The sequence below is a fragment of the Cydia splendana genome, chromosome 14 (genome assembly GCF_910591565.1).
Source record: "Cydia splendana chromosome 14, ilCydSple1.2, whole genome shotgun sequence".
NCBI classification, from domain to species: domain Eukaryota; kingdom Metazoa; phylum Arthropoda; class Insecta; order Lepidoptera; family Tortricidae; genus Cydia; species Cydia splendana.
The window spans coordinates 10,846,236-10,873,916 of record NC_085973.1 but is presented as its reverse complement, the minus strand read 5'-3'; the positions used below and the strand labels follow the sequence as shown (position 1 = coordinate 10,873,916).

The 27,681-nt window shown below is 37.3% G+C and overlaps 3 protein-coding genes across 3 annotated transcripts; 2 read left to right on the top strand and 1 right to left on the bottom strand.

The window, feature by feature from the left end:
* Positions 1-952: 952 nt before the first annotated feature.
* On the bottom strand, positions 953-7,672 carry LOC134797181 (inositol-tetrakisphosphate 1-kinase-like). The gene is made up of 5 exons (XM_063769437.1): positions 7,392-7,672; positions 6,452-6,550; positions 5,203-5,300; positions 4,529-4,828; positions 953-3,529 (listed from the first exon to the last, which is right to left on the bottom strand). Exons 1-5 carry the CDS (start codon positions 7,512-7,514, stop codon positions 3,055-3,057), a joined length of 1,095 nt encoding a protein of 364 aa, XP_063625507.1. The 5' UTR covers positions 7,515-7,672; the 3' UTR covers positions 953-3,054.
* Positions 7,673-8,269: 597 nt separating this feature from the next.
* On the top strand, positions 8,270-9,821 carry LOC134796895 (uncharacterized). The gene is made up of 4 exons (XM_063769098.1): positions 8,270-8,471; positions 8,724-8,989; positions 9,182-9,313; positions 9,400-9,821. Exons 1-4 carry the CDS (start codon positions 8,345-8,347, stop codon positions 9,817-9,819), a joined length of 945 nt encoding a protein of 314 aa, XP_063625168.1. The 5' UTR covers positions 8,270-8,344; the 3' UTR covers positions 9,820-9,821.
* Positions 9,822-15,473: 5,652 nt separating this feature from the next.
* On the top strand, positions 15,474-27,022 carry LOC134796950 (CLK4-associating serine/arginine rich protein). The gene is made up of 16 exons (XM_063769144.1): positions 15,474-15,713; positions 16,055-16,152; positions 16,783-16,961; positions 17,375-17,542; positions 17,669-17,778; positions 18,275-18,447; positions 18,935-19,104; positions 19,861-19,954; positions 20,199-20,459; positions 20,834-20,875; positions 21,707-21,832; positions 22,511-22,571; positions 23,903-23,975; positions 25,122-25,227; positions 26,244-26,321; positions 26,473-27,022. Exons 1-16 carry the CDS (start codon positions 15,615-15,617, stop codon positions 27,020-27,022), a joined length of 2,388 nt encoding a protein of 795 aa, XP_063625214.1. The 5' UTR covers positions 15,474-15,614.
* The last annotated feature ends 659 nt before the right edge of the window (positions 27,023-27,681 follow it).

Genomic DNA, 27,681 nt, shown 5'->3' with positions numbered 1-27,681 from the left:
ATACTACGCTTATTAACTAAACGTAAGTGTAAGGCCTGAGTGGACGCTCGAGTTGAGTGTGCAGCGGGGCGGGGCGTGCGGCGTGCATGTTAAACAAATCCAAACATATAAAAGCGGCCTTAGTGCACGCTGCTCAAATCACTTGTGAGCCCGACGCCACGCTGCACGCCCCGCCGAACGCTCCGATTCGAGCGTCTACTCAGGCCTTACACTAAGAGGACGCTCGGAGCGGAGCGTTCAGCGGGGCGTGCAGCGTGGCGTCGGGCTCACAAGTGATTTGAGCAGCGTGCACTAAGGCCGCTCCTATACGTTTTCATTTGTTTAACATGAACGCCGCACGCCCCGCCCCGCTGCACGCCCAACTCGAGCGTCCACTCAGGCCTTACACTAAGCTATTATATACTGTTACTCACATATAAACAAGTCAACATGTTTTTCAATTTTATCGGCAGTTTCCAGTAAATACTGTTAGGAATTACGGTTTACCACTAGGAATACAATAATACAAGGCCTTCTGCGAACATCGATAGTCGAAATTTCGATATCGGCTCGATAACGAACTTTTGATGTTCGCAATGAGCCCTCATGTACTATACAGGAAAGGATAAAATAAAATTTTAAGTAGCTAGTCCAGCAAGCCGAGCTCCTCAAGGAATCCTATAAGGGGCTGTCCATAAATTACGTCATCGATTTTTGACCACCCCCCCCCCCTATAATCATCCAAAAATCATGCTTCAAATGACCCCATTTCCTCCTACTTCATGCTACCGTCATCCGATGTCCAGACCCCCCCCCCCTAATTTGAAATGACGTAATTTATGAATAGCCCCTAAGGTGTATTTCATCGCCGCAATGCCATTCCTAGCCTATCTAAGATTCATTCTTATTCTATCATAATAAATTATGAATATTATGATCCGCCACTCTACCGTTAGTAAATAATAATTTACTGTTTCAGATCAAAGATATTTCATTTTATGAAATATTTACATTTTCAGTCTTTAATAGTTACACAATAAATTAGTGAAATCAAATTTCAACTAGTGGAAGCGTGCTGGGCCCATAACCTGGTGAATTTAGGGCGTAAATGGAAACGATTGAATATGAATCAATGAAGATATATATGGGAAAAGCATTGATACATTTTTTCTGTTGGAAGCCTGAAGGAAAAATGATAATATCGGCAAGGCAACTAAAGCTATTACTATTACCTGCCAACTTTATTTTTATTACTTTGACTTCCGACTGTTACAGTCAATTAAATTACATAAAAATAAACGTAGGTACCTATTTACGTTCTAATACGAATTTTGCTAAACAATTACAAAAAATAAATACAAACAACATGCGACATGACATTACATTGGCACCTTATGACTTCATAGACCGCGGGCCAGGAGCAAATATCGTCAGTCATCGCCTCCCGCTTGATACTTTGTCAGATGATAGTTTAGATGCTATCATGAATTAAAAAAATAGTCAGCCGGTTGTATCGCGGTGGAAAGACCGTCAGTTCATCATGTCCGCAAATCCATAAGGCGTTTATTGAAATGCCTGATGAAATCCTACATGCAAAGTTTCATGATTTAGTTATTACTATAATAAAAAAGTACAGCGCTTATTTTCTACATGTTTATGCAAGTAGCTGACGGTCTTTCCACCGCTATACATCCGGCTGACGGTTGTTTTTATTTATAATAACATCTAAACTATCTTCTGATAAAGTATGAAACGGGAGACGATGACAAAATTTATTTATTTTTTTTACATGTTTCGGTGGCTGCCATTCCTCAACCCACCAACGGAGCGCCAGCTGACGTCCATGAGGGATCATCATACATAGCCGTTAACCAATATACGAGTCATCGACCGGGAGGCGATTGGTCATGGAAATCTGTTCGTGGCTCGCGGTCCATCACACATAAGTTAGGTATTTTCATTATTTTATAAATACCAACACGGACAACTAAATATTACATTCACACATCCAACTTGACATCTGGTTATAAATAAATGCCTTGCATTGTATAAAACAAAATATACATAATAATTTAATTATAATTAATCATCATCATCTTCTTAGCCCAATTATTGGTGCATGTTCTTTTCTTATGTACATATTCGTCACCTACAAATATACATAATACTTGCTGGTTTTGACACATTACAATACTAAATCCATAGTAAAGTTTATGTAGCTTGAAGCCAAATTTATATAATTAAATGTTTTGTTTAGTCTTATAGTTTTATTATAAAATAGATACACCGACTATGATCGTTTCTACTTTCGGACTGACATGGTTTTATTTTGATTTACTTAAACCATAACACAAATGAGTTATCAAAATATGTGGTCAAAATTACGGTAATGAAATATTTGGGTGGATCAAATATTTCTTGTTATTCTGTTCCGCCCGCCAGGAGGCAAAAGTAGCAGTTAGAAGAATTATTGAACCTTGTTCTACAAACATGCTTAGTAGATGACTCATTATGGAAAGAGCTTAGATATAACTACGAGTATAATATAAACGTATTTTTTTTTATTTAAATACCTACTAAATAACTTGGTTTTTAGAGTGACACAGAAGACCGCAACCATGGCAACGAGTGACATAAAAAAATTTGATTCACCCACTTAAGGTGCAGGGGGCCAAGTTCGACTGCAGGGAATTTCAACTAATCTAAATATCTTCCATGTTTTAGATTATTAACTAGAGTCACACACAACACATCTTTTTCGATATCTGGACATATATGGCACTCTAGTTAATAATGTAAAACATGTAAGATATTTCGATTAGTTGAAATTTACCCGCAGTCGAAATTGTCCCCCTGCACCTTATATAAAACTATGTAATTCCCACACTAGAAGAGGTTACTCCTGGCGAAATTAAACTTATTAATGTTTCTAATAAGATGTTTAGTGGAGAGCACAATTTGATTAACAGAAAACTAAGAATAATTATTACAATATAAACCTTTTATCTTTGACAATAGGATCATTTGAACGGATTATTCCGTTTAGACTGTCACCTCAAATAATGTTCAGTGAAACTAATTTACATTCATACCAGTAACTCCAAGCTTGTTGGCAGTAAATGCAACATTTATCAACCCATTTAACCTATGGCTGATGTAATCTTGACACAACTCACTATCCCCATTCACTGTATTGGTCCTGCACACCGTTTCATCAATGCAGTCCATAAGATTTTCAAAGAAATTTGGAAAGTTATCATAACTAGGATACACATTGATGTCTATAACCGCATGATGTCCCGTCACATTATCTATGACGACATCAAATCCCGCTAATAGCAGTCCGATCCTTTTCCTTAATGCACGAATTATTATTTTTATCTTGTCTTCATTTAAAGCCATTTGTAGATCGGCCTCGTCGTGAGGATCCAATATGGATAGAGTGGATTGACTATCTGCTTTGCACACTTCTCCTGTGCTGTAGAATATTGGTTCTAGGTCTTTTGATGCGTAGAAGTTTTTAAGGCTTGGTCTTTCGCATATGTGATATCTGAAATTTACAAAAAAAAATAGTAAAATTGTTTGTACCTTAATTATAAAGTCGTTGCTCATATTCGTGCGTGATTTTCATTAAAGTTTATTTTGTATCTACAGTGGAAACTGGATAAGTGGAACCTGGGTTAGTGGAAAACCTCTTTAAGTGGACCCAAGTTCTCGGTTCCAGTCCCTTGGCAACGAATTACCTCTATAAGTGGAATTTGGGACCTCTATAAGCGGAATCCATTTTTTCGAAAATTTCTTATTTTTACCTCTGTAACTGGAAGCAGCCGTCTCCGAAACCTCTATGAGTGGAATAGCTCGGCGTTATAAAATTTGTATTTTTAATAAACCGTCACAAGGAGGGTAGTTTGTTTCGTTAACATTATGGTTCGTGTTTTAACTACGTATTTTGTATGAGATCACACATCGTTCAGTTTTTTTTGCATTAAAGTACAATCGGTACATTGATTTATTTAACCATACTGGTTTCTCTTGCATAAATAAATATTAGGAGTGATTTTGTTTTTGTAATTTTGAAAATTGTATACGAGTAGGTACTGTGGATTATTTACAGTATTGCTTTTTTTAAAGTCAGGATTACATACCTATTTTTGTTAATACATACATATCTACATACATATTTAATAAAAGATGATTATTTCAGTCTTGATCATACCATACGTGACCTCTATAAGCGACATTACTAGCATCCACAACCTCTGTTAGCGAGAGCCTCTGTAAGTGAGAAAATGTTTTATTTGAACCTGGTTTAGAGGAAAACTGGATAAATGGAAAACCTGGATAAGCGGAACTAAACAGCCGGTCCCTTGCGATTCCACTTATCCAGTTTCCACTGTAAATAACTCTTACAAGAAACCTTGAATCTTTGGCGCTGAAAACCGGCAAAGCCTTAAACTTAAAGCAAATGTCTATTTTATGTTAATATCGCCTCCCACTTCATCAAATTTGTTCTTATCTAATTGGTACATAAACATAAGAGATTACTTACCTATTTCCAATAAGAAATATTTTATGTAGAACTGCGTTATGATTGACAAAACTTTGTACCACACAGGGTGGTCGGCAGACATTCAAATCCCTCTCATTAAAGACCAGAATCATTTCGTGAGCCGACTTGGACCCATGAGCTATAGTAGGTTTACATATAATCGGGAATGTTACTCCTCTCTGTCTCATTATTTCTAAATTGGTTTTTATATTAGAAGTTGTAAACTCTGCGAATGTTGGTGTAAAAATTCCTTGTCTAATAAATGTAGGTTCATCTTGTAATATTGAATAATAATTGTATCTGAAATAGAGTTTGTGTGGTTAGAAATCGTGAAAAGACAAAGAATAATACAAAATACAAATGAATATAACAATGATTGAAAATTCACAAAAATGAATTGTTTAAAATTTGTTGTAAAAATATCAACCTTAATGTCTATGCAAGTAGAATCAAATTGCAATGAAGATTAAAACAATGCGAAATTACTGACAGTGAAATAGTGTCATTCCCATATAAAAGGGGCCTTATTGGAACAGCGATTAACACCAATATCTACTCACGGTGCTACAGTACCAGTACATAGGTACCTACGAAGCCCGAATGCCCCGTAGCGCGTTCCACAAGCCCCTTTTACTTGAAAATACCATAATTATGATTTTTAATGTGTCACTCACCTGTTCAATAGAATTCTGACGTTGTCTAATGGATCGATAACCGTAATACTTGGATGATTTGATAAATACTGTTCTACATTGCTAATGATCAGTGATGCCTAAAAGTAAAAAGAGGTTGCAGTTATTATAAAAATGTTAGTTTAAGTATGTAAAAGTTAACAACAAGATACTTATTGGATTTAAAGCGGCACGAGATGACCAATTGCGATTATCAATTTTAAATGATTGACAATGGGCAATTGACCAATGAGCGTTTACAACACCTATACGCTGTACCATGAGTCACTAACAGTCATGACAGTGTCAACTCTGACATATACGCTAACGTGTACGTAATTTACTTTCTATACATCTTGCTCGCACTAATATGTCAGTACGAGCGAGATGCATAGAAAGTAAGTTACGTTCACGCTCACGCCAGCGTTTATGCCAGTGTCAAACTGATGGTGGCCGTAATTCTTATTAACAATATCATTCGCTCGATAATTATAGTTAGGTAGGTACGTATTGATGGCGATTGACTGAAATTTCTATTGACGCTCATTGACAAGCAACAAACACCATTAAAGCCGTCTGAGCGTTTCGTTTTGTCATTGGAAATTTACTTCTTATTGTTGCGTATTTGTCTACCTACAGTCGTACCAGGCACCTACTTCAATTGAAATTTTCATTGCTGTCATTCATGTAATTAAAATTAACTTCGTCACATTGACAATCGCAATGACCGTCTCGAGGCCGCTGAACTCGCATGTACATTTTTTAAATCAAGGAATGACTAAATCATATAACTTTTTCAAATGCTGTTGATATTAATTCACTAAAGTTAGCATGTATGTACTGTACAGGTTATGGGCCCAGTTTACGCACTAATCCCGTAAATATCCGGCCTTTGTTCGTTATGTGCATATGATAGAATGTTACACACACCATAAGAAGCATCATGTCGTTAATTTTCGCTTTGGTGAATCTATCGTTATGTTGTTATAATTTTAAATGTCTTTAAAGTAAAGTATTTTTTATGAAGTGTTAAAGTATTTTTTATAGATTTAGGTTTTATTTAATTTATTTTCTGTCCCTAAATGCTAAAAACGTAGGTAGAACGAATGTGCGCAATTTTGAAACGGACGAAAACTATGCTACAACCAAAAAATTTGTCCTCAGTATATTAGGTATAGTAACATTCGGAAACAGAAAAGTCCACATTTTTTTAGTGTGTGACCTCAGTTTATATAAAATCTATTGTCTCTACCTTAGGGTCCCCCAGATCAGCTGCAGCTATGATATCAGTCAGTTTGTGGAGGAACACATCAAACTGGCCCTGTTCTTCCAATGGCCTTTCCAAATCCACCTGGAAAAAATGCATTTCTACTGTTATTTAAATTTCAAATTATGTTTTAGACTTGGAATGGCCAATATCCATAAAAGATGACAGCCCATTTAACAACATTAAGAGATAATTTAATATTTAATTCAAAGTCTTATGTTATGTGTATGACTAATGTTAGTGCCCATTGCAAGGGGGCCAGAGGGCCTGCCTCCAACATTGAAAAATCGAAAATCGTTATCTGCCTCACTATCACTCTTACATATTCAAGCAACAGAGAGGCAGACAATGTTTTTTTATGTTGGTGATAGACCCCATCTATGCCAACATGAGGAAACTTAGACAAATATTATCAATGTTATTTGGCAGTTTAAGCACATTTAAAGGTCACTTTTAACAAGTTCCACTTGGAATTTTCCTTATAGTAATCCTTGGGGCCTCTTAAGAATCACCAAGTGGTCATAAATGACTCGTCTTGGCAAGCCCCGATGGTTATGATTTTACGGGGATTTAACAGCATAGTTGGGGAAAAACACTAGTTTTTTAAACATTTATGGTGCAATTTGTGTATTGTAACAAGGAATTGTTTAGTAGACAAAACAGTTTGCTGAAATCTTTATATTTGAAGGGGTCTAAACTCTGAAACATCCCTACATAATGTATAAATGTTTGAAAAACTAGTGTTTTTCAAACTGGAGTTTGAAAAAAAAACATGGTAAGTAAATACATTTCTTAACTTGTAAACTATTTAAAAAAATTAAAATGTGTGCCCTCCTAAGAAAGATAGCTGCAAATATTTTTATAAAGTAATTCTATAACATATATGTATAAATAAATAAAACTTGTTGATAAAATTAATACATACCTTTACAAGTTTGTAGCCATGTGAGTTAGCTGCACTAATTAACTCCTTCCAGTTTAATTTCTGACTTTTCTTATCTGACATCCATACTCCAATAGTTTTAGTAATTGGCTTACAAACGTTCATAATGGCGGTTTGGACGAGACTGTCTAGTTAGCACAGTAAACAATGATTCATTTCAACGTTGCACAATGTAATGGAATTAATTCATCAGAGGTTGAATCAGGTATAACAACTATTCACAAGAGCTAGTTCCTTTGTTAACTTTTCCAATTAGCTGAATCATAGAAAAACTAAAATTCTTGGTCCAGTGATTTCCTTGAAGTACCACTCCAAGGCTTAAGACCAAAAGCAGGAGGCAGTATAATCATTTGAAATTGTTACTCTACTTCTATGTCCGACGGGCTTACTTGTGTTGTTATTTATTTGATGTCTGATATATCCATAGTCACACTTAATAAATTCACGAAGTAATTAATTCACGATAAATGAATAAAACCACTTTACACAAACAACATGGTTCAACAGAAGGAAATCGAGAATATAGTAGCAAAGTAGTGAACGCGAAGCGATACTTTTGTTTTGACAGGCGTGTCGAGAATCGAGAAGTGCGGCGGCGTGTGTTGTGTCAGCGTGTAGAACGCGCTGCGCGCTGAAAAAGTAATAAGTAAAGATGAGTAAAGACATGACCCTTTGGATTTATGCTTAATGTGAATAATGTGAACTTCGAAAGAACTGGTTATGATGATTATATACGCACCGTGCCAAAATAAACTATTCGTACTTTGTGTCAAAAGCATAATATATGAAAGTTTCTGAACGTATTCAGGGCGTGAATGTGACAAGACATTGACATTTCGAAGTTAGGTTAGAAGTAGAACGGTTCGAATAAAATATTGTTTGCTTTTATCATTTTCATAAAAGGCTTTGTTATTATTATTGTTACTAAGTAAACCATGTTCGACGAGGAAAAAGAGATTATAAGTAATGCTCAGAGTCGCATTTTAGACTTATTTGCCGAGCTAGATGACAAAGAATTGAAGAGTGTGGAACAGTGGTTAGGTAGTAAAAAGTATAGAAAAGGTATAGTAACTTTTATTTATAGTAATTATTAGTTCTCTAATTCTATATAATAGTGTAAGTACACGAATGAATATCTGTTGAGTAGTTTTAAAGCTAACATAATCCCTTTCTAGTTAAATTACAAATTAAACATTTCCTTTGTTTTAAAGGTTATCCGGTACCAGCCCTGAATATTTCCATGAAGCCATTATCATTATTATTCTGACATCCTCATACCCTGATAGACAAATAATGAGTGCATCCATTTTTCAGACTTAGAAAATAAGAAATCAATTATAAGGTCTGACAAGTTACTACAAAAGATAGGAGATACTATAAAGAAATTGGTACCATTTGAAGCGGAGTTGCCATCAGAAAACATAATGTTGCCAACTGTTGGAGATCAAGCAGATTGCAACCGAGTGAACACTCGTCATGTGGACGAGTTCCTTTATGATGAAGATCAAGTTGAACAGCTTGTTAAAGAGGGAAAATTGTCTAGACATTACTGCCTAGACTGCAATTCACGAAATATTAAAGTAAGATTAGTTTTATTGAAACTTATCAAGTAATATATTGTTTTTAGTAGGTTTATTTAAATTTTTTTTTTTTTTCATTTCCTTCATTTGAATATGATTTTACTTATATTAACAAAGTGCACCCTGTTCCGTTGGCTGGTGTTGCTCTTGTGTACACATAGTTGTTTATTAAAATATATCTTTATTTTGCAGGAGCTAAACCTTATTTCACATTCTATGTCAAGAGTACAACTTCAGTATATATTTAAAGTTCTGCTTCCAAAGGATCTGGAGGATAAACAGATATTGGATGTGGGTTCCAGATTTGGTGGAATTTTGTATGCTGTAAGTTATCTTATTTTTATGTCTTCATTGTTAAGTTCAAAAATATTAAATTGGATGAAATTTTACTATATTTTTTTTCTTTTTAGGCATATTATTTTACAAATGCATTAAACATCATTGGCATAGAAATGAATAAAGAATGTTGTGAAATACAAGAAAAGGTAATAGAACAATTTGGAATGGATAAAAACCGAATAAGAATTGTCCTCTCTGATGTAACTGATAAAGCAGACCTAATCAAGAAATCTAATATTTGCATCATGAATTGTTTTGATTTTTTTGTGCCTATGGAGGAACACAAAAAATTGTGGTACTTTTTCAAAAAACATTTGACAAAGGGAAGTTATGTTGTTTTGAACAGAAGTATTGCAGATACATTAACTGCACTGGACATGTTTGAGGAATTTATAGATTGGCTAAGTATTTGTAGACCATTTCAATTAGAAAATGAGATGTTCTTTGATGTAGAAGATTTACATGAGATATTTCTGTACACTGTTAATTAAATGTACATAATAAATTATAATAAAATATATATTTTTATTTATTTCCTTGCCACATCTGCACTTGCCACGGGCACTTACACTAGTGTACATTTGAACTTTTTAGAATAGAATAGAATAGAGAGCGATCTTCTCCGAGTTTCTCTTCCCGTCTTTCCCGCTTCCCGAAAATCTCGAAATTGACAGTTGTAATAATAAGTGCTGCCATGTCCAAAATAATCGTTGTATTTTAAAGTTAAACGAAAACGAAGGCACTAAACAAACTTTAACGGCCGTAACACTATCGCACCGCACCGCGACCTTGGTGCGATAGTGTGTTACGGCCTTTAAAGTTTGTTTTCGTCATGAATCTAGTATTAAAACTGGATCTGGCATGAGGGTGGGGAGAAGTGACCGAACAGGATAGTCTTATGTATCTTTCAGTAGGAGTAGCAGCGAAAGAGCTATTATTGTTTGTCCTTGTCGCAGTCTCACATTTTATTTGTTCCCCACCGTTTTTTTTAGTATGGATTATGGCGGGCAACAAATGAATTCGACCAATCACAATATTCACAATGTCGCATTTGCGTATGTACGCTGTATGTACGATCCTACCTTCTATGGTTTTCGTTAACTTTAAAATACAACGATTATTTTGGACATGGCAGCACTATTTAATATTATTTTTGGCAAATGCGCAAATTACATACAATACGGAACAGTGTTGCCAACTTGGCATAAATGATGCCAGATTTGGCATATTTTCACTAGCTTTGGCACCAAAATTTTTCATTTAGCATCTGGCATATTTTTTAGCATAATTTAGTCTAAGCCAAGTTTGCACCAACATGGCAGCAACAATATGCGACATTGCCTTATGTGGTTCATATTTTCATATGAATTTTGACTTTTGTGGGCGAATGGACGTTGACGGACTATATAATATATTTAGTATAATTTTTTTTAATGGCAAATAAATTCAGTTAAATTGACCTCTGATTTTTTCATGGATTTACATATAGATAGTCAAGCAAATCTTGTCAGTAGAAAAAGGCGCGAAATTTAAATTTTCTATGGGACGATATCCTTTCGCGCCTACAAATTTGCCGCATTTTCTACTGACAAGATCTGCTTGACCCAGTATATTTGGGTTCCGTTTTGCAGATTTGATTAGACAATTTAATCAGGTTGGGCGAAAATTGTCCCATCTGGGCCCAGTTTTATAAAGTTACAAGTTACAAGTTTACAGGCGTTTACTGGCAACACTTGCTCCGTTTTTTACAATTTGCGTTTTATAAAAGTACTGTGTTACAATTTTACAGGTTACAGGTACAAGTGCCTGTAGCTCAACCATAGACGAAAATATGGGAGTTTAATAGTTTTAAACTCATAATCGAACAAGCGTTTTATAAAAATATTGTAAATTACAAGTGTAGATTGGTACACTTGTAACAAAAACTGACATACGTCTTGAGTCCTGTAATTCTTAATTTTTAATTAAAATTATTCGTTTTCTGAGCGATTTTAAACTTTACTCTTTATTGTTAGGCACCAACGCCAACGATTTTGCCAGGGCATGCATATTTTTCCATGCACTGACCTCATCAGTTTTTGTTAATGTATCTGAAGTATGTAGTAAATAGGAAATAAAGTGACAATATGTTTAATATTGATTTTATTGATATATCGTTTTATTTTATCTACTAGGAAACGGAAAAGGATTGGTGCCGATATTTGTCGTTGATTTATTAGCATTCGTCTCTTTATTTAAGTATAGTGCATTCACATTATGGTAAAGTGTACTATTCATAATTTTCGATACACAGCGTACTTATGTTTGAGCCGCTACCGAAGCGATACATTTTATAATGTAATGTGAAACAGTATTTATTTACTTATTAGGTAAATATTTCATGAAATCTAACTTAATCTGAATCTGAAAACGGCCCGAAAAGTATATCCTTGGCATCGAACACCGCTCTCAACCACTCGATTTTTCATTTTAATTTCTGGGCATTTTTCCAATAATTAATATTTTACAGCAAACACTAACACAGCTTACACAGCATTTAGTAGAGCACAGAGTATCTATGACAGACGTTTTTTTAAATAGTGATGTCCTTCACACCTGTAGATTTCACATGTAATCGAGATTGACCGTGGTTCTTTACAACTGTAATTATCTATGTGCATTTATAAAACACCTGTAGCCGTTCACAGTGCATTACAGGTGCCTGTAGCCTGTACTCTTGTAACCTGTAACTTGTAACTTTATAAAACTGGGCCCTGGACTGACCTTCACTGATCTTGCTGATACTCTCTGTTTTGCTATTTTGCTGGGATGGGACAACAGTCGGCGTTTTAGTCCTAGCAGAGGGCCTACCACGAACGTCGATAACGAAAATTTCGAGCAACTACCTCTTTTACTCCAATTAATGCGTAATTAGATTGACAGATATAGTTGCTGGAAATTTGAATTTTCGATGTTCGCGGTTATACGCCTGAAACGGAGTCAATAATAAGGCTGACCACAGACGCACAGAATTTTCGGTATGAAATGACAGGTGCAAACGAGACATGTATAGTTATGTGTATAGCGACGTCCCGTTCACACCTGGGCCCAGTTTTATAAAGTTACAAGTTACAAGTGTACAGGCGTTTACTGGCAACACTTGCTCCGTTTTTTACAATTTGCGTTTTATAAAAGTACTGTGTTACAATGGGGTTGGCCGGTGGAAGTTTTTAGCAGATGGCGCCATCATAGCTTGCCCCGTCAATCCCTAGAATTGTGTCAAATTTTTGTTTTTTTAATACCCTGTATGCCAGCTCTTTAAGCCAAATCTCATAGAAAAAGGGGCAAGCTATGATGGCGCCATCTAGGCAAACCTTTGACAGTTGCCAACCCCATTTTACAGGTTACAGGTACAAGTGCCTGTAGCTCAACCATAGACGAAAATATGGGAGTTTAATAGTTTTAAATTCATAATCGAACAAGTGTTTTATAAAAATATTGTAAATTACAAGTGTAGATTGGTACACTTAACGTAACAAAAACTGACATACGTCTTGAGTCCTGTAATTCTTAAGTTTTAATTAAAATTATTCGTTTTCTGAGCGATTTTAAACTTTACTCTTTATTGTTAGGCACCAACGCGAACGATTTTGCCAGGGCATGCATATACCATAATGTGAATTGTGAATGCACTATACTTAATATAGTGCATTCACAATTCACATTATGGTAAAGTGTACTATTCATAATTTTCGATACACAGCGTACTTATCTTTGAGCCGCTACCGAAACGATACATTTTATAATGTAATGTGAAACAGTATTTATTTACTTATTAGGTAAATATTTCATGAAATCTAACTTAATCTGAATCTGAAAACGGCCCGAAAAGTATATCCTTGGCATCGAACACCGCCCTCAACCACTCGATTTTTCCTCAATTTCTGGGCATTTTTCCAATAATTAATATTTTACAACAAACAATAACACAGCATTTAGTAGAGCGTGAGTAGAGCACAGAGTATCTATGACAGACGTTTTTTTTAAAATAGTGATGTCCTTCACACCTGTAGATTTCACATGTAATCGAGATTGACCGTGGTTCTTTACAACTGTAATTATCTATGTGTATTTATAAAACACCTGTAGCCGTTCACAGTGCATTACAGGTGCCTATAGCCTGTACTCTTGTAACCTGTAACTTGTAACTTTATAAAACTGGGCCCTGACCGTCCGGAAATCGAATGAAAATTCCGTGCGCCTGCAGCCAGCCTATATTGCCAAACAACAGTAGACTCGTAACCGTCGTAACTATATTCTGTCAAGCCATTTCCGTTAGTAAACAAAAGCGGCAAATTTAAAAAAAAAGTAGGCGCGAAAGATTATCATACCATAGAAAATTTGAATTTTTTACTGACAAAGTACGGTGTTTATTACTGAATATTTTTAGACACCATATATTATTTTAAGTGTCTTTTTTCAAGGGCTACAAATATCTTCTTCTTCTTAGTCGATACACTCTTGCCAGAGTGGTCGTGGTCATCATTGTGAATCTCGATGAGTGATGATCTTGCTAATACGGCGCCATTCGTCGCGGACTGCAGCTTTCCGGGTACATTCGTAAACCGAGCACTTAGTTGCGGCCTTGATCTGGTCTGTCCATCTCATTGGTGATCTACCACGTGGCCTGGTGCCTTCGACCTTTCCCTGCACTACGAGACGCTCTATGGAGTCATTACCACGACGAGAAACATGGCCGAAGAAAGTCAGAATGCGTGACTCCACTGTGGTTGATAGGCGCTGTCTGATGCCGAATATAATGACCACCAAAAAATACTTTGGTACCCTAAATAAAAAAATTATGCTTACCAAAAAAAATTACTGAACACCAAAAAAATAAGGCCTAAAAATACAAAAGTACCACCGTTTTAATTACGACTGCACTTCAAATTGTATTCAAATACCAAATATATTGAATGATCACCAAAAATCATGAATGATCACCAAATCTTGAAGACCAAATTAATGCGATATTTTCACCTAAATAACCCACAATGAATACCAAAAAATGTATACATACTACCAAATAAAGTAAACTGATGCCAAAATTACTAGCCCCTCCCGCTCAACCCCCCGTAACCCGCACCGAATACCCACCTAACCTAACCTACTTTTCTAGTGGCATTTCGTTATGCTACTAGAAAAGTAAGTTAAACTGCTATCAGTTACGTGGGTTAGGTTAGGTTAGCACTGCGACCGTTACAGAAACGAAATGGTACTAAAAAGTAGGTTAGGTTAGGTTTGAACTGCGACCTTTACAGAAACGAAATGCTACTATAAAAGTGGGTTAGGTTAGGTTAGAACTGCAATCCTCACAGAACCGAAATGCTACTAGAAAAGTGGGTTAGGTTAGGTTTCAACTGCGACCCATACAGAAACGAAATGCTACTAGAAAAGTGGGTTAAGTTTGCTATCCTATTAAAGCAAATGACTCCAAAATAATCATTCTTCCAGAAACAAAATGCTACTAGAAAAGTGGGTTAGGTTAGGTTTGAACTGCGACCCTTACAGAACCAAACTGCTATCAGAAAAGTGGGTTAGGTTAGGTTTGAACTGCGACCCTTGCAGAAAAGAAATACTACTAGAAAAAGGTGACGAAGTGGATTAATTAATTTAATAGGATAACGATATATTAAATATTTGTACATTTTGAATTAAAATGTGGTTACAATTTTGGTGGTCATTTACTATTTTTGGGTTTACAATGATTATTTTGGAGTCATTTGCTTTAATAGGATAGCAAGATTGAAAAATTTGGTTATCATTTCACATTAAAATGGGGTTTGAAATTTGGTAATCATTTACTATTTTTGGGTTAATAATGATTAGTTTGGTGTCATTTCCTTTAAAAGGATAGTCAAATGTAATATAATTGGTAATCATTTCACATTATAATGGTGTGATAATTTTGGTGATCATTCATTATTTTAGGGTGGTAAAATATTTTTTTTTTGGTATTAAATTTTACTAAATCTGGTGATCAGTTAAATAGCAGCCTTTTTCAAGTGACATTTCAGCATATTTCAAAAAACTTTGGCATAATCTAGACATTAGTCTAGCATTTTTCAAAATCCGAGTTGGCAACCCTGATACGGAAAAAAAAAACAAAATGGCGTTACCCATCGGTGCTGTCAGGATAGGCCAAATTTCTCTTTAAACTTTAAAGTCTTTAAACGGAGTAAAGTCATACATTAGTTTAGTTATGTTATAGTCTATATTGATGTGATTTTTTTTAAAAATTGCCAAAATGTGGCACGAGGCTAGAAAGCAGGAGAAGATGATCCGGGGGATGATAGTGGACTACAGAAGGCGAGCCGAGCGTCGAAAAGATTTCTACGAGAAGATTGTATGTTTTTTGATTATCCTTTTATTTAAACGTACATTTTAATGCGATATACATGATCTGGTGCTAATTTCTGAACTGCTTAATTGTATTGTTCCTCGATTTTTCATTTAAACTCACTTCCCGAGATCTAAGTAAGTATCTATAGTTGTATATGCTTTTCGATTACAACGTAAGTAGGTATGTGTCAATAAGGATAACGCTTAATGCACCTGTTATTATGCGTACATGCACCTTAACGCATTCACCGCCAGGGGTCGTGGCCTAGGAACAAACTCGTATGAAGGTGAACGCACATATGCGTCGGGGGCAGTGAATGTGTTAAGCTTTGGTACTTGTTACAGAAAGCTGAGCCAACACAATTTTTACAACTACATGGCAGGCCATGTAAGATACACTTGGACCCAGCTATAGCTGCCGCAGGAGAGGGACCGGCTATAATGTAAGAATTACTGCTCTTTGTTAGGGTTCCGTAACCAAAGGGTAAAAACGGGACCCTATTACTAAGAATTCACTGTCTGTCTGTCTGTCACCAGGCTGTATTTCATGAACCATGACAGCTAGACAGTTGAAATTTTCACAGATGATGTATTTCTGTTGCCGCTATAATAGAATAAAATAAATATTTAAGTGGAGCTCCCATACAACAAACGTGATTCTTTTGCCGTTTTTTGCGTAATGGTACGGAACCCTTCGTGCGCCAGTCCAACTCGCACTTGCTTTAACATCCCCCTAGGCTAGTTGGTAGTGACACTAGTGACCCTGTCTACAAAGTAGGAGGTCCTGGGTATGAATCCTGGTAAGGGCATTTGTTTGCATGTTCATCAATAATATTTGTTCTTGAGTTATAAGGTTTTATGTATCTAAGGATTGAATTGAAAAAGAAAGCTTTGCTTAGTTTGGGGCTATATAGGTTGATCGGTGTAAGATTCTCCCTAGATATATTAATTTATTGCTCTAGGATACATTAACTGTTATACTTACTGGTACAGATCTAGGATATTCCTACATCTTACAAACAATATACTGATTTTAAATGTTATTAATATTCATAATGTTGGCAATATTTCAGGATGCCTTGGCAAGGTGATACAAGCAACATGATTGACAGATTTGATGTCAGAGCACATTTAGATTTTATTCCGGAAGTGAAAAATCCTTTTGTTGCCCCTGAAGATTTGAGCCAAGAAGAGAGGCAATGTAACTATGAAAGTTACAGGATTCTGGCACAGAATGCGTTTCTTGGAATAAGTAAGTAAATTCTAAATTATTATTGTCTTAGCATATTAGAAAATCAAATAGGGATTATCATCTCAAACAATCTAATCTCTGCGGCCCTGACCACCAGTAGCTTCAGCCCTGCCTGCTTCTGGCTGCACCCTAGGTTAGGTTTTTTATAATGTGATCATATGATTTTGTATTGTTTTGTAAGTGTTTTTTATATTTTACTTTTACATTCATATTATAAAGAACCTAAACTGTAAGACCTACAATGAATAAAGGAAATAATAATCAGAATTAAATTCATTAAACCTGGTCTAAAGTTTGTAAACTACATTATATTATACATTGTATAAACACATGTTAAATCATTAATCTATATTGATTTCACATATATTCATGTGTGTTTCATGTCTAAACAAATTGATTTACTTTATTTTCAGGTGAAGAAAAATTCCTTCAACAATTAGCAATTGAGGAACAATTTGGTGTAACTATTGAAGAGAAGGAGATGCAGAAAGAGAGGTTAAATGAAAAGAAAGGGATGGGTGCTGCTATAGGATACAATTATAATGACCCCGGAGCACAACCGTCTTGCTCCAACCCTACTGGTAGATTCAACTTTACAATAAATACATATAAAACTCAATCTGCTGTGACGCTTGCAGACAATAATGGGACATCATATAAACTAGTTTTGTTCAGGCAATGTTGATGCCTTTAGTGTTAACTTACAGGCCCTGACGTTAAAAAAACAGAACAGCCGGAGGATTCCGATGATGACTCTGATCTGGAAATCATTGATGTGGATCTGAGTATTGATGTCAACAAGATGGAGGCTTCCCAGGTGAGTTTATGTCAGGGTATTAAATAATGCTTATCCAGTGGTGTAACTATAGTTTGTTCACATTAAGGCAGTAAAATCATCATTGTCTGACGTCCTTACCAAATATCAAATCAAGTTCTCAGTAACAAGTTGAAGCCATACTTTCTAATTATCTATATAGGGTGGAAAGGTGGTCAAAATGCCATGGCCCATTGCCCCCGAGAGGGGTAGTTTGACTGAGAGGCTGTGAGCACAGGACCACATTGCCATGGGCCTCAGTTGATATATGTACGCCACTGTCCTTATCTAATTGAATACATAGTAAATTAATTCAAATACTTTGTCTTCGTAATAGCCACCTGCTTAAAACATTTTATCAACTAGAAACCTAGGTCTTAGCAATAATGATAGGAGAATAGCATGGCATTTCCATATCTGATGAAATTTTGTACTTACATTTTCTAATTTAATTTCAATAGTATTATAGCCAAACTAAACAATACTTCTCCGAGTACAGGCTCATGAGTTGAACAGCGTGGGTCCGCTATTCGGCATGGCGGGCTGCGACCTTTTCTCGTTCCTCACGGGAGACGCTGATGACGCTGAGCATCAGAAGCAGCTGCTGCGGGAGGAAAAGGAGAAAGCCATGTTCTCGGGACGGAAGAGTCGGAAGGAGAGAAGGGCTCATCGGTGAGTTATCTTCATATTACGGGGCTGCCATCTATCTGGATTTTCCAGGATTTGTTATAGTTGTCTGTCCAGGACCCGTCAGGAAAGGGGGATTTTTAGTGTTCCGTACTAAACTTTGTTCACGGAACACTTATTTAAAGAAAATTTATTGGAAAATATATTATGTGCCAGGGAAATGTGATATTACTAAAAGATTTGGAGGTCTAGCGTTAGCAACTTAGTTAACCGTACAGGACAGCACTGATATCACAGAACTACTTTTACTTTATAATATTTATTATGTATATTTAACGCGATCGCGGTCGCAAGTCGCAACCGCAAGGCCGTATGGGACCTACTTTCATGTCTTTTACATAGGTTTAAATGTTAAATTTTTTTTCTGTTTTATCCAGAGTTTTTTTGGCCAGTGTTGATCATCGTTGATTTTTTCATTGTGGTTGACATCTGTATATACAATTTTACATAGGTATTTATTTTTTGTTTTCAGGGATAAGAAGCTGCAGCACCGCGTGGTGAGTCCGCCTGCGTATGCAGCCCCACGTGCTAACTCGGAGACGGCGAGGTCGGTGAGCCGCTCCGCCAGCCGCAGCCCCGAGCCCGCGCCGCAGATACAGTTCATCACCTCCTTCGGCCAGGACGACGACGAGGTCAAACCCCGTGAGTCCAACTGTGACACCGACACCATCATCTTTCTAACGTTATTGCGGCTCTTTTCTCATGGTTCGGTACATCAGCTAGTCTAGTTGGCGTCCACTAGCTATAGTTGGCGTAAAACTTACCTTGAAATATAGGAAAACCGGCCAAGTGCGAGTCGGACTCGCACACGAAGGGTTCCGTACCATTATCTATAAAAACGGTCACCCATCCAAGTACTGACCCCGCCCGACGTTGCTTAACTTCGGTCAAAAATCACGATTGTTGTATGGGAGCCCCACTTAAATCTTTATTTTATTTTGTTTTTAGTATTTGTTGTTATAGCGGCAACAGAAATATATCATCTGTAAAAATTTCAGCTGTCTAGCTATCACAGATCACGAGATACAGCCTGGTGACAGACGGACGTACGGACAGACGGACAGCGGAGTCTTAGTAATAGGGTCTGTTTTACCCTTTGGGTATGGAACCCTAAAAACTAGCCCTTTCTGGAAATGTCCAGCTTCCTCACTATGTTTTTCTTCACCAAATCTCTCAGTAACATAAACATAATCCAAGAATTTAACCATATTCACTGATTTTCTTCTATTTTTACCTGGCTGTATGACAGCAAACCAAAGTTTATTGACACATTCAACATACATTACTTCAGAAAGCAGACTTTCCAAAGAATTTTTGTATAGAAAAGATTTCCAACTCGATCATAAGTACCATAATTGTTAATTAGAAAACAACTTCAATTTTATTTTCTTATTCCAGCACCTCCAATTAAACCTCTGTATGCTGACAAATTGAAACAAAACCTGAAACCGGAGATTCTGTATTCAGATGTTGCAAGAAAACCACCGGCAAGGTTAGTGAATCCGTTGTAAATAGAACAATAGACACACGCAGGATCGCTCAAGACGAAACGGAGACAGCGAGCCGATTTAGCACACATTCTCAGTTGCTGGGTAGTGTGTCACGCGTAGACACGGGAAATCGGCGAATTTTGAAATCACTTTTACCTCTTCCTATCTTTAGAAGGAAAAAGAATAAGGAACCTGAATTTTTAATATGTTTATTATGAATTTTACTGACCATTTAATTCGTTTCAGGTCACCGCCACAATACAATGATTACCAAGGCCCGCGGCCGCTCATGGGCCCGCACCGGCCCCGCTCCCGCTCACGCTCGCGCTCCTACTCGCGCTCCGTGTCCCGCTCGAGGTCGAGGTCGCGGTCACGGTCGATATCGAGGTCGAGGTCGAGGTCCCGCTACTCGTCGTCCAGGTCGCGCTCGTACAGCCCCCAGCGGCGGTCGAGGTCGACCTCGAGACCGCGCCAGTACAGGAACAGACGATCTAGAAGCCCGCCCAAGTTTGTATTACTTACACCTTATTTACCTAGGGGATCTGTGACGCGACCTTCTTGTATGGGGTTTGGCTTACTTTGGGTTACTTTTCACGTTAGTTTGTAAGGCCCACTTGCACTATTCACTGACCCAAGGTTAACCGGCTAATCCAGTTACCGTGGTTAACAGTACAATTTGACACTGGGTTAACTGCTTATCCCCGAGTTAGTGGAATGGTGCAAGTTACCCTAAGTAAATTGATATTATATTAAGACGGTTGACCGAATATAATTAGTAGCAATTACAGATGTTTTTTCCAATAAATGTCAATTTAAATTCTATATTATAGCATGACTAATTTGAGATTTATATGCAACTTATGTTATTGTATTTTTCACAGTTACGGTAAACGTAATCGCTCGAGGTCCATGTCTTACGAAAGGTAAGCTAGTTGCATTTATTATATTTTAAAAGGATAGTATTCTACTATCGCGTACGTATTATCTTATTACAGATTTCTAGGTAAGTTCTTCTAGGTATGTAAAACAATAAAAAAATGTCACAACACTCATTTAAATATTTCATTTTTCAGTAATAGAAGAAGAATAGCAGGATCTGATTGTATTTGTAACTTCTAAACCTGTCGTTCTTACAGTCGTACACCTTTAGTTTGTTTTTAGCTTTCGAAGGGGTTATTAAATAGTATAATATATGTAATGGGTCTATAGCAGATCAGGTTTTTTACCATGTTCAATGTATGGTCATGCCATCACGGACTACAAAGCTGTAAGGTTTACAATTCAGATTGGGACTGTTAAGTGTCAATGTCAAAAAGCCTGTTGTAGACTATGACGTAAACGTAAAAGGTTATTTGAGACTTTGGTCTGAGAAATAATTTACCTACCTAATACTGATTGACATTCATAAATGGTGTTCATACCAGTGAATATGTGAGGGCATGGCAGTTCCCCTATTAACCCTTTTCCAGGCATACGGATTTATCGACCGCATACGCGCCACTAGAATTTCAACTTTAGCATTCCGATTTAAGATTCAAATTAGATTGCACTTTCGGGAAATTTGACTTGTCTTCAAATGAATCATCAAAGCTAGTAGATTGTAGATTGTAGATTGGTGCGGCCTGGAAAAGGGACAGAGAGACAAAACAGATGGCTTTTCTCTGCCTACCTTTCCTCGAAACATCCTTCGAGCCCTCAGTTTCAGTTTGAATATTACTGGAGAACTCAAATTTTTATTTGTTTTTGTGTTTCAGCAACGAGAAGGGCGGTGCGAAGGCGGCGGTGCCGCGGTACTACGGGCGCCGCAAAGAGGACAAGTCCTCCAGCGAGCTCTCGCTAGACTCGGACTCCAGCGACACGCCCGACGACGGGAAACGCACGTGAGTAACGTACCCATACACACTGTTAACTGATAGTAAACCTTATTGCCAAGTCATAAGATCTATCGATGATCAGGTAAATGTGATGAGGTACTAACATGAAGTTGCCATATGAAAAAAATACAGAGAACAGTCTGGTTCTGTGTTGGAGATGGAGACACAGCTCCAGTGTCGAATGGCGAGAAGCGCTCGTAGTGTAAAATTAGGAGGAAATACATCGTATCGGATTTCTAAAACTGGTCGATGTAACAAGTTTAGTATCACGACATCCCTAAGTAGATGATATTTTTTCTTTTTTTTAGCTAAGATGTCAATCACATCGGTAATTTTGTATACATTTTGTAAAATGAGGTAAATATGACTTGCAAGGGTATTTTGTTATATAAAATATACAATCTAAAGTAACGGATGTCGAAGTTCATAAGTTAGTTCTTGAGAACATATGTGATGTTCCACGCCTGAAGGGTCCTTATGGACATGGAGCATAAGGACCCATTAGGCATGGAATGCCACATACATCGTGGAAAATGTAAAATTTTTGAGAACACACATAACTATAGAATTTTAGCTAATGCAGTAAAAAAAAAGCTAGATCTATTTCGAACGTAAAACAATAATTTTAGTACCATTTCAATCAATATATTTTTAATTTAAGCCTTACCATATCTTTTCTTTCAGGTCGGCGGTTAAATCCAACACAAACCAGAATCAGTTACGATTAACTGGATCCAGCTCCAAAGTCAGTAAGAATCATTTTGCTTTTGAATTTGTACGCTTTCACATTAGAACAGTTGACTTACAGACCAGTAGTAACCCGACAATCTTTTGTTGCTTAGTTTCTTAGAACTTGATAATGAAAAGTCTCTAGTTGCAATTTGACTGAGCCTTAAGCCGGACTCACACGCGCAATCGCGATGGAAATGGGTCGAACATGCCGCTTCGCATCATGCAGTCTGGCTTTACAGGCTCAAGCCGTCAAGGGTGGTATTCCACCTGTCCAATGTGTATTTTGTTTTTGTCTCACATTTTGCGAGAGTGAGAGGCAATGACATTGGACAGATGGAATACCACCCTAAGGGCTCCGTCACACAGGCGCGTTTTGCGGGCGGCGCGTGGGCGGGACGCGCCGCTTTTACATATTATACGCTCACGCCCCGCCCGGAAAACGCGCCTTTGTGGCGGAACCTTAAGGCATAAGTCAACATTCTTACAAGTAATTGTGGTTGCGGTTTTATTAAGTCTTGAAGGCTGAAGCTACAAGGCTTGGCCAAACTCTAACTCGGACATATGAAATTTAATTATGCACAAACTGGAACTGCTTTGACCAGAATATTTTACCATTAACCACTGAAATCTGACTCAAACCTTTTTAATACAAGTTGTTTTAATAATCTGGATAGGCACTAATTAACTGTGGTTGATGTAATTTGGTCCTATCTAATTTGCCTCCAATTTCTCTAAAAGTCTGCACAGTAAGAAGAAAGGTATCATATTTGTTGCTTTCTCTTGTTTTAAAATGAAAATTCAAACTTTTCCTCTTGCTCAGTGAAATACATAATAACACCTGGGGCCTTACCATGATGTCCTTATTGCGATTCTGTTTAGGACCTAAACTGAATTGCTAAAGGACGGAGCTATATAAGTCGCATAGCTCCGTCCCTTAGCAATTCAGTTTAAGTCCTAAACAGAATCGCAATAAGGACATCATGGTAAGGCCCCTGTACTATGTGATTTGGTAGGCAAACAAATTGTGTCTCCTGGATGGGTGTTCATTAAAACAGTCTATGTTGTTTGGTCACAGGTCTAAATTAATTTCAAGTTCTAAATTGGAAGTATATTAATTATACATATTATATGTGTAATGCAATGAAGTCAATTACAGTCATTCCTAATTCTTATTGACTCTACTTGTTTAAAATAACCTTTCCTTTCAGTTGAAAACCCCAAAAACATACTATCATATTACAAAACCATGTTGACAACTGTGCTGTACTTATTAATAGAACCAGGTTCAGTAAAGTGCTTGGTTCTGTGTCCCTTACCACCTATTGACATTTTGTTATTTTACAGGGCTCATCGCGGCAAACTAATTCGCTCAAGGAAAAGCTCAAAAAGAAGATGCAGGCCCAGTTATCAAGGCAACGTGAGTTTTATATGTTTTGAATATTGAAAGCATTTTTCTGAATTTATTTATTAGAAAAATAATAGATTGCATTTTATTCTAGCGAGTTATTTGTATTTGAGTCGTAAAGTTTGCTTTCGCTCGTGTTTTACTATATCGATACTTGAGTTGTTTACTTTTCCCATTTGTGTAAAATCTATCCATTAAATGACTGATAACAGTATTAAATCATTAACATTATGTAATCTGGTGGCAAAAAACAGTTACACTATTGTTTTGTGAAATTGGTAAAATTTGTCTTTCAATAACAGATATTTCACTTCATTATTTGTTGGTAGTTCACAAAACTATATTGTGTAATTGTTCTCATTGTTAAGAGGCATGCATCAACACCAATAATCTGCTAGCATTTTTTTAGGTTGCGTGAATCAAGTTATTTTGCTGCTGTAGAAGTTTTTTTTAATTATTTACATTAATCAGTTACTATAATCAGTTATTTTTCAGATTAAAAATGTTATAACCTCAAAAGTAGTGGTAACTTTTTTCCTCCAATATTAAACCTGAGTAACTATGCACTGAATTATAGTGTCGTTTACATATTATTGTATTGCAACATTAGATATGGTAGAAACCCTAGCATTTCGGAAGAAAAAAATAATTACCACTACTATTGAGGTTAGAAAAATGCTAGTCTTAAAAAAATACGGGGTATAGATAGGGAGTTGTGTATAGTTCGTAGTTTCCTAATAGAGCCCGACGCTAATCCTATTGTCTATTGTTAAGTAAAACCGGCGAGTCGAACGCTACAGATCCAGTCTAAAATGTGTCATCGAGATGCGTAACAAAGGCGCGTTATCGGAGAGCGCACCTACACTGGTTTTTTGAGCGTTGGCCTAGCCCGCGCTCAGGTGCCAAATAGAATTAGTAAGACCCTTTTTTGCAGGTAAGTAACACGTGCGGTTTTACTTAACAATAGACAATAGGATTAGCGTCGGGCTCTATTACGAAACTACGAACTATACACACTACTACTAGATTCTAAATTTCTCGAATCTATCTCTATCTATTTCAAAATTAGGCGGAGCTATTTTATTTTCGAACCCTATTAATAATGAAGGAAGTTTATTATGAAATCAGTAACATAATGTAATATTTTGTATGGTGCAGTGCGGGCAGACAAGCGGGCTGAGGCGGAGCGGCTGGAGCGCGAGTCGCGGCGGCAGGCGCGGCGCGACGAGGAGATGCGCGAGCTCGCCATCAAGCTGCGGCGCAAGTCTGTCTCCATCGTTTACGCTATGTCATTCATTCATTCATATACTATCCCCCTTATTCATAAATGTTTACTAAAGTTAACAAGCCGATAATAACCGTTTGTCCCTTTCGATCATACCAATATTTTATTTTTATTTTACTTTATTAGGTACACTAAACAGACATCGTACAATATCATGGGTAATACATTTGCACATTATGGTTTAAATCTAGCACGAGATCCAAAACAAGTGTACACAGCATGTTTTACAATTGAGCGGAAATATTACAAACTAATTAACACCATATTATAGCTACAGTGAAAAATATCAGAGAAGAAATAATTATCTAAACATTACAATATAACGAGTAACGAACTTTACATTATAAAGACTATTAAACATCACTAAAACAAACTTAGAGGATTAAGGCAGATGTCATCAGTTAAGTGGGAGAAGAGGAGAAGAGGACGCCAGCCAAGCACTTCCTAAACCTAGCGATGTGAGGGTCAAAAATATCAATATCAGTGCCCCTACCGCGATGATCACCGGCTATTAAATCGTTTATATGTCGGAAAGGGACGATTATTATCGGCTTGTCAACTTTACAAACGTTTATGAATAAGGGGGTTTATGTTTACCCATTCATATACTATATGTTTACCTCGTGGTGACGAGAAACATGATGCCCTGCGACTTACCATTCAGTAATCGCGGGAAACTACTTTGTTTTTATTTTCCTTTTCTTTATTGATATCAAATATATACAAAGTAATCAATTAACTGAAGTATTTGACGCTGTACGGCCTCGGAAACGTTTGCGATAATTACTACAAATAGTATGATAACTAGGTACAATAAGTACAACATCTTACTCTATTTAGATTGTTGTGCATAATTCTAATCCATAATGATAATTTGTACAAAACCAATTATATACTCATAACGTCGAAGAATCAACTACTTGGAAAAGAGTACTTTACGTCAGTTACGTTGTTACGTTAATAATGCATTCTTATTCTTTGTTTTCTGTTCACAGGCAACGTGAAATGCGGCATCAACAGAACAGAAGGTCTAGCGACGATGACTCGGATGCAAGTCACAGTGGTTCGTCAAGGTATACATTTTACTCAAAAAAAGTTAACACGTAACTAGAACATTAGCACATTGTATAATTAAAGTGTTGGCTAAAACGTTGTATTGAATGTCTAACTTGCAAAGTGCGAATTTAAACTATTTTGTGTGTAACAACAGCTTTTTCTACACAGAGACTCGCCTACGCAGGAAAAGAAGAAAGACGAGGGTAGTCTCTCGAAAAGCCCCTCGCCGACGCCAAAGAAGATACCGGTGTGGGAAACTAACAGGGACGCCCCCCGAGTCCCCCCCGACTACAGAAACAGGTACGACGCCGGGGAGAGCTCGCAGGACCCCCCGGACGCCAGGAGATACGAGACCGAGAGCTTCGACCGGCCGCCCCCGCCCTACCCGCCGCCGAGATACCCCGGCCGGGACTACCGGGGCCGCGGCCCCGACAACCGACCGGAGCACAACGCGTACGAGCAACAACAGAGTAGATGGGATCAGAACAGCTACCCTATGGCGCGGAGACGGCCGTACGGGCCCCGCGGCGGCGGCGGGTACCTCGGGGGCGGGGGCGGCGGCGGCGGCGGGCGCGGCGACCCCCCGCCCCCGCCCCCCGCCTGGCGCACGCGCCCGCCGCCGCCCCGCGCCCCGCCGCCGCCGCCGCTTCCACCCGATCACGACCGAGACGCTCCCAGCAGTTACAACAGGACCAAAGTCAAGCTTGTCGACTATTAGGCTTTCCCGAGGTTGGAAATTTGATGCCAAATTAGATTATTATGATGTCGTTCAAATTCATATCACTGTAGGGATATTATGTGCATTTTCTACACGGACCCGTTAAATTTCGATGAGGCTTCTCGAGATATTGTCCATATTTAAACATTTCGACCCCATCTGGGTTATTCCCACTAGTTACCACCGAGTTCTTACCGGTATAACCCCCATCTCTTTCGTGGACACATTTATGACGAATCTGTTGTAGATTTGCATGACCTTTTCGAATATTTGGTACAATTATCGTATTTCCACCTAATGAGTTAAAAAGTCGTCGACATGTATTGCCACTTCCGCGAAAATAATTCCGAACCAAATTAATGTATGATCGTGGTTCTGTCACCTAGCTAGAAGTTAAATAACCTCCGTATATCGATCGATTCATCCATGTACGATAGAAATTGAACCTTAAATTTAATTGAGAAAACCATGGGCGCTTTTCCATTTTCGACGTTGTAACTATGTTACTTTACACAACATAACCACTTTACAAAATATTATGTGTTCAAATTTTTTAAAGTTTACTGCACTTGTCAAAGTATAACACATATGTTCACGAATAAAAAGAGTATACAATTATTATTTAGTTATTGTAATTATCTAATTATAATTAACGAAAG